This window comes from Carcharhinus amblyrhynchos, chromosome 10, assembly GCF_965287045.1.
Source record: "Carcharhinus amblyrhynchos chromosome 10, sCarAmb.v2.hapA, whole genome shotgun sequence".
In the NCBI taxonomy this organism is placed as follows: domain Eukaryota; kingdom Metazoa; phylum Chordata; class Chondrichthyes; order Carcharhiniformes; family Carcharhinidae; genus Carcharhinus; species Carcharhinus amblyrhynchos.
Genome location: NC_137333.1, coordinates 108411712 through 108426645, shown reverse-complemented (window position 1 = coordinate 108426645; position 14934 = coordinate 108411712). Strand labels below are relative to the sequence as shown.

The 14934-nt window shown below is 48.8% G+C and overlaps 1 protein-coding gene across 1 annotated transcript in view; it reads left to right on the top strand.

The window, feature by feature from the left end:
- LOC145349274 (dynein heavy chain domain-containing protein 1-like) overlaps positions 1 to 14934 on the top strand; it is a 204662-nt gene that overhangs the window by 95564 nt on the left and 94164 nt on the right. Inside the window, exon 16 of the mRNA XM_080197784.1 lies at positions 9993 to 11718. Coding sequence (XP_080053910.1) covers positions 9993 to 11718 — 1726 coding nt within the window. The remainder of the gene's footprint in view (positions 1 to 9992; positions 11719 to 14934) is intronic.

The following is a 14934-nucleotide window of genomic DNA, read 5'->3' as shown; positions in this document are numbered from 1 at the left end:
GAGTGACTCCGGTCCCCGAGTGACTCCGGTCCCCGAGTGCCCCCGGTCCCCGAGTGTCCCCAGTCCCCGCGGGTCCCTGAGTGTCCCCGACCCCCGAGTGTCCCCGACCCCCGAGTGTCCCCGACCCCCGAGTGACCCCGATCCCCGAATGTCCCCCGTCCCCGAGTGTCCCCGACCCCCTAGTGTCCCCGGTCCCCGAGTGACCCCGACCCCTGAGTGTCCCCAGTCCCCGCGGGTCCCTGAGTGTCCCCAAGTGTCCCCGGCCCTCGAGTGCCCCCGGTCCCCGAGTGCCCCCGGTCCCTGAGTGTCCCCAGTCCCCGAGTGACCCCGACATAGAACATAGAACATAGAACATTACAGCGCAGAACAGGCCCTTCGGCCCACGATGTTGCGCCGACCAGTTACAAAAACAATGACCCACTAACCTATACCAATCCCTTTTCGTCCATAAACCTATCCACAGATCTCTTAAACGCCCCCAAACTAGACGCATTTACAACTGCAGCAGGCAGGGCATTCCAATCCCTCACCACCCGCTGGGTAAAGAACCTACCCCTGACATCCGTCCTGTAGCTACCCCCCCTTAATTTAAAGCCATGCCCCCTCGTGCGAGCTTTCTCCATCCAAGGAAAAAGGCTATCACTATCCACCCTATCTAAACCTCTAATCATCTTATATGTTTCAATAAGATCCCCTCTTAGCCGCCTTCTTTCCAACGAAAACAACCCTAAATCCCTCAGTCTCTCCTCATAGGACCTCCCCACCATACCAGGCAACATCCTAGTAAACCTCCTCTGCACCCTCTCCAACGCCTCCACATCCTTCTTGTAATGCGGGGACCAGAACTGCACACAGTACTCCAAGTGCGGCCGCACTAGAGTAGTGTACAGTTGCAACATTACACTGCGACTCCTAAATTCAATCCCCCTACCAATAAACGCCAAGACACCGTACGCCTTCTTGACAACCTTATCTACTTGATTCCCAACCTTCAGGGATCTATGTACACACACACCTAGATCCCTCTGTTCATCCACACTATTCAAAGTCCTCCCGTTAGCCCTATACTCGACACATCTGTTGCTCCTACCAAAGTGAATTACCTCACACTTCTCCGCATTAAATTCCATCCGCCACCTCTCGGCCCAGCTCTGCAACCTATCTAAGTCTCCCTGCAGACTATGACACCCTTCCTCACAATCTACCACACCTCCAACTTTGGTGTCATCAGCAAATTTACTAATCCACCCAACTATACCCTCATCCAGATCATTAATAAAAATTACAAACAACAGTGGCCCCATAACAGATCCCTGAGGCACACCACTCGTAACTGCACTCCATGATGAATATTTACCATCCACCACCACCCTCTGTCTCCTATCTGATAGCCAATTCCTGATCCAACTTCCTAGATTACCCACAATCCCATACATCTGCATTTTCTGCAGAAGCCTACCATGGTGAACCTTATCGAACGCCTTACTAAAATCCATGTATACCACGTCAACTGCCTTACCCCCATCCACCTCTTTGGTCACCTTCTCAAAAAACTCAATAAGGTTAGTAAGGCACGACCTACCCGCTACAAAACCATGCTGACTATTTCTAATCAATTCATTACACTCCAAATAACTATAAATCCTATCCCTAATAATTTTTTCTAAAACCTTGCCCACAACAGAAGTAAGACTCACCGGTCTATAATTCCCGGCAAAGTCTCTGTTCCCCTTCTTAAACAATGGGACAACATTCGCTATCCTCCAATCCTCCGGGACTACACCAGAGACCAATGACGACCTGAAGATCTGAGCCAGAGGCTCTGCAATCACCTCTCTAGCCTCCCAGAGAATCCTAGGGTAGATCCCATCCGGACCAGGGGACTTATCTATTTTCAGCCCCTCAAGAATTTCCAGCACATCCTCTTTATCAACCGTAATACTGTCTATTTTACACCCCTGCAACCCAATGTCCTCCTCAGCTATATTCATGTCCCCCTGCGTGAACACCGAAGAGAAATATTGGTTCAATACTTCTCCAATCTCCTCCGGTTCCACACACAACTTCCCCCTGCTGTCTGTAACTGGCCCTAATCTTGCCCTGACCAACCTTCTGTTCTTGACATACCTATAGAACGCCTTAGGATTCTCCTTAATCCTATCAGCCAAAGTCTTCTCATGTCCTCTTTTAGCCCTTCTCAACTCACTCTTCAACTCCCTCCTAGCCAATCTAAAGCTTTCTAGTGCACTATCCGAGCCCTCCAATCTCATCCGAACATAAGCCTCCTTTTTCTTTTTAACCATCGACTCAACTCTTTTAGTGCACCACGGTTCCCTAGATCTACCAAATCCACCATGCCTGACAGGGACATACCTATCAAGGACTCGCAGTAGTTGCTCCTTGAAAAAACTCCACATTTCAGACGTTCCCAGTCCCTGTAATCCCCTAATCCAATCCATGCTTCCTAATTCACTCCTGATAGCCTCATAATCGCCCTTACCCCAGCTAAAATTGCTGACCCGAGGTTCATGCCTATCTCTTCCCATCACTAAGGTGAACGTAACCGAATTGTGGTCACTATCACCAAAATGCACACCAACTTCCAAGTCTAGCACCTGGTCTGGCTCATTTCCCAGCACCAAATCCAATATAGCCTCACCTCTAGTTGGCCTGTCTACATACTGAGACAAAAAACCTTCCTGCACGCTTTGTACAAACACTGACCCCTCTAGCGAGCTAGAACTATAGCAACTCCAATCAATATTCGTAAAGTTAAAGTCCCCCATAACAATTACCCTATTATTTTCACTCCTAACCAGGATTGTCTCCGCAATCCTTTCCTCAACCTCTCTAGAACTTTTAGGAGGTCTATAAAAGACTCCCAACAGGGTGACCTCTCCTCTCCTATTTCTAATCTCCGCCCATACTACCTCAACTGACAAGTCCTCATCAAACTTTCTCTCCGACACTGTGATACAGTCCTTGACTAGCAATGCTACCCCACCCCCCCTTCTACCTTCTTCTCTACTCCGACTAAAGCATTTGTACCCCGGAACCTGCAACATCCATTCCTGACCCTGCTCTATCCATGTCTCTGAAATGGCCACAACATCAAAGTCCCAGGTACTGATCCACGCTGCAAGTTCATCCACTTTATTGCGAATACTCCTCGCATTAAAGTACACGCATTTCAAACCCTGCTCCGCCCCACCCCCACTATGCCGTGCCTTGCATTCCCCAACTATGCCCCCCTCACTTTCACCCCCTTTCCTCACTATCCCTCCCCCCCTCCGAATCAGTTTAAACCTTCCTGCATCGCTTTTGCAAATTTACCCCCCAGGATATTGATTCCCCTCTGGTTCAAGTGTAGACCATCCCTCTTATAGAGGTCCCACCTTCCCCAGAATGAGCCCCAATTGCTCAAGTACCTGAACCCCTCCCTCCTGCACCATCCCCTCAGCCACGAGTTCAAACTTTCCCTCTCCCTATTCCTCTCTAAACTATCCCGTGGCACAGGCAAGAGTCCAGATATAACTACTCTTTCTGACTTCGCCTTTAGTTTCCGACCTCCAAGTGTCCCCGACCCCCGAGTGTCCCCGGTCCCCGAGTCACCCTGACCCCCGAGTGACCCCGGTCCCCGAGTGCCCCCGACCCCCGAGTGCCCCCGACCCCCGGTTGTCCCCGGTCCCCGAGTGTCCCCGACCCCCGAGTGTCCCCGACCCCCGGTTGTCCCCAGTCCCCGAGTGTCCCCGACCCCCGAGTGCCCCCGACCCCCGGTTGTCCCCAGTCCCCGAGTGTCCCCGACCCCCGAGTGCCCCCGGTTGTCCCCGGTCCCCGAGTGTCCCCGAGTGTCCCCGACCCCCGAGTGTCCCTGACCCCCGAGTGTCCCCAGTCCCCGAGTGTCCCCGACCCCCGAGTGCCCCCAACCCCCGGTTGTCCCCGGTCCCCGAGTGTCCCTGACCCCCGAGTGTCCCCGACCCCCGGTTGTCCCTAGTCCCCGAGTGCCCCCGGTCCCCGAGTGACCCCGACCCCCGGTTGTCCCCGGTCCCTGAGTGTCCCCGGTCCCCGAGTGACCCCGACCCCTGAGTGTCCCCGACCCCCGGTCCCCGAGTGTCCCCGGTCCCCGGTCCCCGAGTGACCCCGACCCCTGAGTGTCCCCGACCCCCGGTCCCCGAGTGTCCCCGACCCCCGGTCCCCGAGTGTCCCCGACCCCCGAGTGTCCCCGTTCCCCGAGTGACCCCGACTCCCGAGTGTCCCCGACCCCCGAGTGTCCCCGTTCCCCGAGTGACCCCGACTCCCGAGTGTCCCCGACCCCCGAGTGTCCCCGTTCCCCGAGTGACCCCGACTCCCGAGTGTCCCTGGTCCCCGAGTCCCGCGTGTCCCCGATACCCGCATGTCCCCGATCCCCGAGTGTCCCCAATCTCCGGGTGACCCTGACCCCCGAGTGACCCCGATCCCCAAATGACTCCAATCCCCAAGTGACCCAACACTCGAATGACCCCAGAGTTAATCCGAGTGATCCCGATCCCCAAGTGACCCCGATCCCCGAATGATCCTGGAGTGATCCCTGAGTGACTCTGACCTTGAAGTGACCCCAATCCCCAAGTGACCCCGATTCCTGAGGGACCGCCGAGTGACCTCGATCCCCCGAGTGACCCCAATCCCCAAGTGACCCCGATCCTGAGTGATCTCAATCCGAGTGACCTGATCCCCGAGTGACCCCAACCCTGATTGATCCCGATCCCCAAATGACCCCGTTTCCCAAGTGACCCCAATCTGGAGTGATCCCGCAAGACCCAGATCCCCGAGTGACTCCCAATCCCCAATTGACGTCCGAGTGATCCCGATCTCAGAGTAATCCCAAAGTAATATATTGGGTTTCCCCTTAATAGAGGAGTCAGTAAGCAGGGGGCAGATATTTATGATAAGGGGGCAGGAGGTTCAGAGGAGATTTGAGGAGAAACCTTTTCACCCAGAGGGTGGTGGGAATCTGGAATTCACTGCCTGAAAGGGTGGGAGAGGCAGGAACGTTACAAGCATTCATTTAGATGATTGTTTGAAACACCGCAGCATACATGGCCTATGGACCAAGTGCTGGAAAATGGGATTAGAATAGATTGATGCTTGATGGCCAGTGCAGACAAGGACCTCTTTCTGTGCTGTAAAGCTCTGACTGTATGAGTAAGCTTAAGGGAGATTTAAGGAGCAAGTTTTTCGCACAGAGGGTGATGAGAACATAAGAAATAGGAGCAGGAGTTGGCCATCTAGCCCTTCGAGCTGCCCCGCCATTCAATAAGATCATGGTTGATCTGAAGTGGATCAGTTCCACTTTCCTGCTTTCTCCCCATAACCCTTAATTCCCTTATTGGTTAAAAATCTATCTACCCGTGACTGAAACATATTCATCGAGGTAGCCGCCACTGCTTCAATGGGCAGAGAATTCCAGAGATTCACCACCCTCTGAGAGAAGAAGTTCCTCCTCAACTCTGTTCTAAACTGCACCCCCCCCCCCTTACTTTGAGGCTGTGCCCTCTAGTCTTGCTGCTCTTTCTAAGTGGAAAGAATCTCTCTACCTCTACCCTATCTAGCTCCTTCATTATCTTATATGTCTCTATAAGATCCCCCCTCAGCCTTCTAAACTCCAACGAGTACAGACCCAATCTACTCAATCTCTCCTGATAAGAAGGGTGGCAGGCAAAAGACAGGGAATTATAGGCCGGTTAGTTTAACGTCTGTTGTAGGTAAAATGTTAGAATCCGTCATCAAGGAGGAAATACCGAGGCATCTTGAGGGGAATTGCTTGATAGAGCAGACGCGGCACGGTCTTGTTAAGGGGAAGTCGTGTCTGACAAATTTACTGGAGTTCTATGAGGATGTGTCTAGGGCGGTGGATAGAGGACAGCCGGTGGATGTGGTCTTTCTGGATTTTCAGAAGGCGTTTGACAAGGTACCTCACAAGAGGTTATTGCAGAAGGTCACGGGACATGGAGTTGGGGGTAGGGTGTTAGCGTGGATAGAGGACTGGTTGTCAAATAGGAGGCAGAGAGTGGGGGTCAATGGGTGCTATTTGGATTGGCGGTTGGTGACTAGTGGAGTGCCCCAGGGGTCGGTGCTGGGGCCTCAGCTATTTACCATTTATATAGGTGATCTGGAGGAGGGAACCGAGTGTAGGGTGACGAAATTTGCTGATGACACCAAGATCGGTGGAACGGCAAATGGCGCGGAGGGTGTGGAGAGTCTGCAGAAGGATCTAGATAGGCTGGGCGAATGGGCCAGGAACTGGCAAATGGAATTTAATGTTGGCAAGTGCGAGGTGGTCCACTTTGGTAGGAATAATGGTAGGAAGGACTATTACTTACGTGGCGAAAAACTGCAGCAGGCGACGGTGCAGAGGGACCTCGGGGTCCTTGTGCATGAGTCGCAAAAACCCAGCCTGCAGGTGGTCAGGAAGGCGAATGGGATGCTGGCCTTCATAGCGAGGGGGATTGAATATAAAAGTAGGGAGGTCTTGCTGCGGCTGTATAGGGCACTGGTGAGGCCGCAGCTGGAGTACTGTGTGCAGTTTTGGTCGCCGCACTTACGCAAGGATATTTTGGCCTTGGAGGGAGTGCAGAGGAGGTTTACTAGGCTGATACCGGAGTTCAGGGGGTTGAGCTATGAGGAGAGGCTGAATAAACTAGGCTTGTACTCGTTGGAGTTTGGAAGAATGAGGGGAGATCTCATTGAGACATATAAGATGATGAATGGGATGGATAGGATAGAGGTAGAGAGACTCTTCCCGCTCAGAAAGGACAGTAGGACTAGGGGGCACAGCCTCAAGATAAAGGGGGGGCGGTTTAGAACGGAGTTGAGGAGGAACTTCTTCACTCAAAGGGTGGTGAATCTCTGGAATTCTCTGCTGTTGAAGTGGTGGAGGCTGCCTCGCTAAATATTTTTAAGACGCGGGTTGATGGGTTTTTGATAAGAGAGGGGATTAAGGGTTATGGGGAGAGGGCGGGAATGTGGAACTGAGCCACGACAGATCAGCCATGATCTTATTGAATGGCGGGGCAGGCTCGAAGGGCTAGATGGCCTACTCCTGCTCCTATTTCTTATGTTTTTATGTTCTTATAACCAACCCCCTCATCTCCGATATCAGCCTGGTGAACCTTCTCTGCACTCCTTCCAAGGCCAATATATCCTTCTGCAAATAAGGGGACCAAAACTGCACACAGTACTCCAGTTGTGGCCTCACCAGTACCCTGTACAGTTGCAGTAAGACCTCCCTGCTTTTATATTCTATCCCCCTCGCTATAAAGGCCAACATTCCATTCGCCTTCTTGATCACCTGCTGTGCCTGCAGGCTGGGTTTTTGCGATTCGTGCACAAGGACCCCCAGGTTCCTCTGCACTGTAGCATACTGCAACTTTTCACCATTTAAATAATATTCCACCCTACTATTATTTCTGCCAAAGTGGATAACCTCACACTTGCTAGCATTATACTCCATCTGCCAGGTCCTCGCCCACTTGCTCAGCCTATCCAGATCTCTCTGCAGACTTTCCACACCCTCCACACAATTTGCTTTTCCACTCATCTTTGTGTCATCAGCAAATTTTGTTTCCCTACCCTCAGCCCCCTCCTCCAGACTGTATATGTAAATGGTAAATAGTTGAGGCCCCAACACCGATCTCTGCGGTACACCACTAGTCACCAACTGCCAACCAGAAAAACACCCATTTCTTCCAACTCTCTGCTTCCTGTTAGATAGCTAATCCTCAATCCACACTAACACCTTACCCCCAACTCCATGTACCCTAACCTTCTGCAGCAACCTTTTGTGAGTCACCTTATCGAACGCCTTCTGGAAATCTAAAAGCACCACATCCACCGGTTCCCCTCTGTCTACCGCACTAATCATATCTTCACAAAAATCCAGTAAATTCATCAAACACGGCTTCCCCTTCATGAATCCATGCTGTCTGCTTGATCAAACTGTTCTTTTCTAGGTGTCCTGCTATTTCTTCTTTAGTGATAGATTCTAGCATTTTTCCAACTACAGACATTAAACTAACCAGCCTATAATTCCCTGCCTTTTGTCTGCTACCTTTTTTAAACAGCAGCGTAACATTAGCTGTTTTCCAATCTTCCGGCACTTCCCCAGAATCCAGCAAATTTTGATAAATAATTACTAAGGCATCCGCTATCATCTCTGCCATTTCTTTCAGAACCCTGGGATGCATTCCATCCAGTCCCTTCAGTCTACCTTCGGTCTCATTAGTCTACCAAGCACTACCTCTCTAGTGACAGTAATTGCATTAAGGACCTCATCTCCTACCATCCTTCTATCTTTAATATTCAGTAAGCTATTTGTGTCCTCCTCCGTGAAGACTGACACCAAAAACTTATTTAAAGCCTCAGCCATTTCCTCGTTTCCCACGATTAAATCCCCCCTCTCGTCCTCCAAGGGTCCAACATTCGCTCTAGCCAGTCTCCTCTTCTTTATATATTTGTAAAGACTTTTACTATCATTTTTTATATTCAGAGCTAGTTTAGCTTCATAGTCTATCTTTGTTTTCTTTACCACTTTCTTAGTCATTCTTTGTTGTTTTTTAAATCTTTCCCAATCTTCTAATCGCCCACTATTTTTAGCTGCTCTGAACGCATCAGCTTTTAATTTAATACTCTCCTTTATTTCCTTCGATAACCACGGCTGGTTATCCCTTCTCCTACAGTCCTTCTTTCCCATCGGAATATATTTCTGCTGAGTACCGACAAAGATCTCCTTAAAATTCCTCCACTATTCCTCAGCCGTCCTACCGACCAATCTGGCCCCCAATCTACATTCGCCAACTCTGCTCTCATCCTATCTTACACCCCTCTGTTCAAACAGAGAACACAGGTTCGGGACCCTACTTTCTCATCCTCCATCTGCATCAAAAACTCAACCATACAATGATCGCTCGTCCCAAGAGGATCCCTCACAAGAAGATCCCTAATTCTTCCTGCCTCATTACACAACACCAGATCTAAGATAGCTCGCTCCCTCATTGGTTCCGTCACATACTGTTCAAGGAAACTATCCCGACAGCATTCCAAGAACTCTTCCTCAAGCCCACCGCGTCCGACATGAGTCAACCAATCAATATGCAGATTAAAATCCCCCATAATTATCGCCGTTCCATTTCTGCACGCATCAGTTATTTGCTTGTTTATAGCCCGCCCCACCTCAAAGTTATTATTTGGGGGTCTATAGACCACACCCACCAGTGTCGTCCTCCGCTTACTATTCCTTATCTCCACCCACAACGATTCCATGTTTTGCACTTTGGAGCCTATATCTTCCCTTACTACCGCCCTGATATTATCCTTAATTAACAGAGCTACCCCACCCCCTTTTTCTTCCTGTCTATCCTTCCTAAATGTCTGATACTCAGATCCCAGTCCCGGTCACCCTGCAACCACATTTCTGTGATGAGTGCCTGGAATGCGATGCCAGTCGAGATGGGGGAAGCAGGCACGTTTGCAACATTCAACGTGTATCTTGAAAGTTAACGTTTATTTATTAGTCACAAGTAAGGCTTGCTGCAATGAAGTTACTGTGAAAATCCCCTAGTTGCCACTCTCCGGCACCTGTTGGGTTACACTGAGGGAGAATTTAGCATGGCCAATACACCTAACCAGCACGTCTTTCAGACTGTGGGAGGAAACCAGAGCACCCACGCAGATACGGGAAGAATGTGCAGACTCCACACAGACAGTGACCCAAGCCGGGAATCGAACCTGGGTCTCTGGTGCTGTGAAGCAGCAGTGCTGACCACTGTGCCACCGTGCCGCCACGATAGACACGTGAACGAGAGGCGAACAGAGGGATAGAAATGGGCCGAAGGGCCTGTTCTTGTGCTGTATTATTTTGATTACAATTCAGTTAAAAGCTTGACCCTGTATGGAGAGTTGGGAATTCGGGCCATGGAATAAATCTCACCATCTTTATCTCTCACTGTTACGTCTAGAGCCAGGTACTGGATGCCAACCTGTTATCGACACTTTTCGTCACTCAATGACCTGTCACGGCTCCTATGATTGGGACTGCCAGCAGTTTCGCTACTTCCATTCAGCCAGAATCAACTATATCATGACCTGTACACCACTCCGAGGGAGGACAGCTTTTGTCTCATCACGTTTCACCCGGTTGTTCACTGTGCTCACACTCCCAGAAATGACCCCTGACATGTTAACCGCGATTTACACTCCCAGTGTGACCCAATGGTTGAATAATTACCCAGAGTATACAATAGCCAGACATGCTGTGTTGGCCAGAGCTCTTGTTTCAGCCACAGTTCAGCTGTACCAAAGGGTGAAACGGAAGTTGCAGCCAACCCCTAGTCGCTCCCATTACCTGTTCTCCATGGTGGATGTTGGGAAGGTGTTGAATGGCTTACTGCGGATGCACCCCAGCTCCATCACCACACCGGTGAAGCCAAGTGAAAAGGATCAGAAGCATTCGGGAACTCACACATCTTCCATCATTTTACCCGTCATGAAGATCATCATTGATCTTTGGCTACATGAGGCCTTGAGAACGTTTTCTGATTGTCTCCTGACTGAGGAAGATAAGAAAACTTTGGAACAGATACTGGAAGAGGTAGCTCAGAGTAACTTCTGTACTCCCATCTTGGATATTGTGGAAAAGCTGGAGCCTTTGCCCAACATAGCTGAAAACTCCAATCTTCTGGAATACCAGCAAGGCAACATGCTGGCTTCCCTGGAGAGGCACAGTGCACATAATCAAGAAGAGATATCCCACAATAAACCCAAAGACACTGAAGAGAGCATCAACCTAAACTCACAAGTATCAAATTCTCTGAAGTTAAGGAAAATTGGGTCCAAAGCTTCATCTAAACGACATGCTAGAACCACTGACACAGATTCCAACTATTCTAAAATTGAAGATTTGTTGGAAATAGACTCAGAGGATCTGACAGACACAGCCGGGGTCTACACTGGATCTGGAGCATCAAATGTCAATCCAAAAGAAAGGAAAAGTCTTGGTCAAAAGAAACAGAAACGTGCCAAAAGTCACGGCAAGAAACAAAAGAGGTCAGAACTGTTAAAGCCACTGCTCCCGCCCCACTTAATAAGCAAAGGGCAAGCTCTGAGGAGCCTCATCTACAGCAAAGCAGCTGTACGGCCATCTAATAAACAGCAAATGAACTCTCCCAGGTGGAACCCGTACCGGGAGATGAGTGATGACATCCTCGCTCAGCAGCTCAGGCGAATTGTTCAGAAACAAAACCAAAAGAACCAAACCAACTATCAGATCATTTTCTTCACTGAAGCCGTGTACCATTTTGTACGTGTCTACCGAGTGTTGTCGACACCCAGAGGTCATTGTGTTTTACTGGCCCTCGCTCACTACACTGGCCGAAAAGTACTGGTCAGACTGGCAGCCTATCTCACCTTGGCCAAAATCTTTGAGATCAGCAGTAAAGTATCAGGGGCAGAGATGGCCAAACTGGTTAAGCAGGCGAGCTATGAAGCTGCGATTCAGGAAAAGAACATAGTGATCATGGCCCATGGAACACTGAGCAAGGACATTTTCCATGATCTCTGTGATTTGATAACTGAAGGTAGATATCCGGGGCTTTACTCTGCCAGTGAATTGGAGGAATTGGCCAAAGTATTCACCAGTGTAAAGATGCTGCCGTGGAATGTGAAGAAAGAACAAGTGATAGAAAGGTAGGTGATTAATACCCAGCCTGAGGCGTTTTCCCAAAGAGACCACCTCTTATTAAATGATGCCTGGATGTAGGAGCCAATGATGAGGCATTTCCTGATCACCCTGGATTGCCATTAACAACTCAAACCTCACTGTCCTGGTCCCCAACCATTCTTTCCATTCATGTAGTCTGACTGCATGCATACCCATACCCTTCAGGGTCCATGTTCCCTCACCCCCTCTCAGTTCTGATCTTTCTCATATTTGATCCTAGTAAATACTCCTGATAAGAACTCCCCCACCCCTCCCAATTCTCTTCCCTATTGTACAATCCTGGGCTGCAAAATTGCATTGTGAGACAGAGGCAGCACCGCAGTTGACACAGTTGTGTCCCCTGTGTGTACCCAAACAGCGAGGAATGGAACTATCCTGACACTGCACAAATTAATAGACTAACCTGATGCCAAATGGAATGAGAACCCAAATATGTTGTATCAATATATTCAGAGTAAAAGGATAAGGAAGGAATGGGTCAAATCCTAGAGCTCCCTCCCTAACAGCACTCTGGGTGTGCCTACACCTCAGGGACTGCATTTGTTCAAGAAGCTGCTCACCACCACCTTCTGAGAGTAACTAGTCAGCGACACCCACATCCTGTAAAAAGTGAATAAAAAGTCATAGAGTAATCAAGGACTTAGAACATAGAATATTACAAGCAGTGAAACCAATCTAAAGCCCATCTAACCTACACTATTCCAATGTCATCTATATGTTTATCCAATGACCATTTAAATGCCCTTAATGTCGATGAATCCACTACTGTTGCAGGCAGGGCATTCCACACCCTTACTACCCTCTGAGTAAAGAACCTACCTCTGACATCCGTCCTATATCTATCACCCCTCAGTTTAAAGCTATGTCCCCTCTTGCTAGCCATCTCCATCTAAGGAAAAAGGTGCACACAGTCCATCCTGTCTAATCCTCTGATCATCTTGTATGCCTCTATTAAGTCACCTCTTAACCTTCTTCTCTCTAATGAAAACAGTCTCAAGTCCCTCAGCCTTTCCTCATAAGACCTTCCCACCATACCAGGCAACATCCTGGTAAACCTCCTCTGCACCCTTTCCAATGCTTCCACGTCCTTCCTATAATGCGACGACCAGAACTGTACACAATACTCCAAGTGTGGCCGCACCAGAATTTTGTACAGCTGAAACATGATCTCATGCCTCCTAAACTCAATCCCTCTACCAATAAAAGCTAACACACCGTACGCCTTCTTAACAACCTTATCAACCTGGATGCCAACTTTCAGGGATCTGTGCTCATGGACACCGAGATCTCTCTGCTCATCCACACTGCCAAGTAACTTTCCATTAGCCCAGTACTCTGTATTCCAGTTACTCCTTCCAAAGTGAATCACCTCACACTTTTCCACATTAAACTCCATTTGCCACCTCTCAGCCCAGCTCTGCAGCTTATCTATGTCCCTCTGTAACCTGCAACATCCTTCCGCACTGTCCACAACTCCACCGACTTTACTGTCATCCGCAAATTTACTAACCCATCCTTCTACACCCTCGTCCAGGTCATTTATAAAAATGACAAACAGCAGTGGCCCCAAAACAGATCCCTGAGGTACACCACTAGTAACTGAACTCCAGGTTGAATATTTTCCATCAACCACCACCCTCTGTCTTCTATCAGCTAGCCAATTCCTGATCCAAACTGCTAAATCACCCTCAATCCCATGCCTCCGTATCTCTGCAATAGCTTTCCGTGGGGAACCTTATCAGATGCTTTACTGAAATCCATATACACCACATCAACTGCTTTACCCTCATTCAACTCTTTGGTCACCTTCTCAAAGAACTCAATAAGGTTTGTGAGGCATGACCTACCCTTCACAAAACCATCAGCATGGATTTGTTAATGGTCATGTTTAACTAACTCAATTGATTTTTTTGAGCAAGTAACAAGGAGGATTGATGAGAGTAGTGCAGTTGATGTGATCTACATAATTTTAGCAAGACTTTTGACAAAGACAGACTGGGTTTTAAAATGTCCATGGGATCCAGGAGAATGTAGCAAACTGGATACAGTTCGCTCAGTGGCAGGAGACAAAGGGTAATTATTGATGGGTGATTTTGTGACTGGAAGGCTGTTTCCAATAGGGTTCTGCAGGGTGCAGTACTGGGTCTCCTGCTTCTTGTGGCATTTTTTTTACAGCATGGAAACAGGCCCTTCAGCCCAACTTGTCCATGCTGCCTTTTTTTTAAACTCCTAAGCTTATCCCAATTGCCTGCATTTGGCCCATATCCCTCAATACCCACCTTACCCATGTAACTATCTAAATGCTTTTTAAAAGATAAAATTGTATCCACCTCTACTACTACCTCCAGCAGCTTGTTCCAGACACTCACCATCCTCTGGGTGAAAAAAAGTGCTCCTCTGGACACTTTTGTATCTCTCCCCTCTCACCTTAAACCTCTGCCCTCTAGTTTTAGACTCCCCTACCTTTGGGAAAAGATATTGACTATCTAGCTGATCTGTGCCCCTCATTATTTTATAGACCTCTATAAGGTCACCCCTCAGCCTCCTACACTCCAGAGGAAAAACTCCCAGTCTATCCAGCCTCTCTTTATAACTCAATCCATCAAGTCCCGGTTGCCTCCTAGTAAATCTTTTCTGCACTCTTTCTAGTTTAACAATATCCTTTCTATAATAGGGTGACCAGAATTGCACACAGTATTCCAAGTGTGGCCTTACCAATGTCTTATACAACTTCAACAGGACGTCCCAACTCCTGTATTCAATGTTCTGACCAATGAAACCAAGCATGCTGAATGCCTTCTTCACCACTCTGTCCACCTGTGACTCCACTTTCAAGGAGCTATGAACCTGTATCCTTAGATCTTCTTAAAATAAAAGCAAATTACTGCGGATGCTGGAATCTGAAACCAAAAGAGAAAATGCTGGAAAATCTCAGCAGGTCTGGCACATCTTTAAGGAGAGAAAAGAGCTGACGTTCTGAGTCCAGATGACTCTTTGTCAACTTTGTCATCCCTGCAGTGTAATGAAGTTACTGTGAAATTCCACTAGTCGCCACAGTCCAGTGCCTGTTTGGGTCAATGCACCTAACCAGTACGTCTTTCAGAATATGGAAGGAAACCGGAGCACCCAGAGGAAATCCACGCAGACATGGGGAGAATGTGCAAACTCCACATCGACAATGA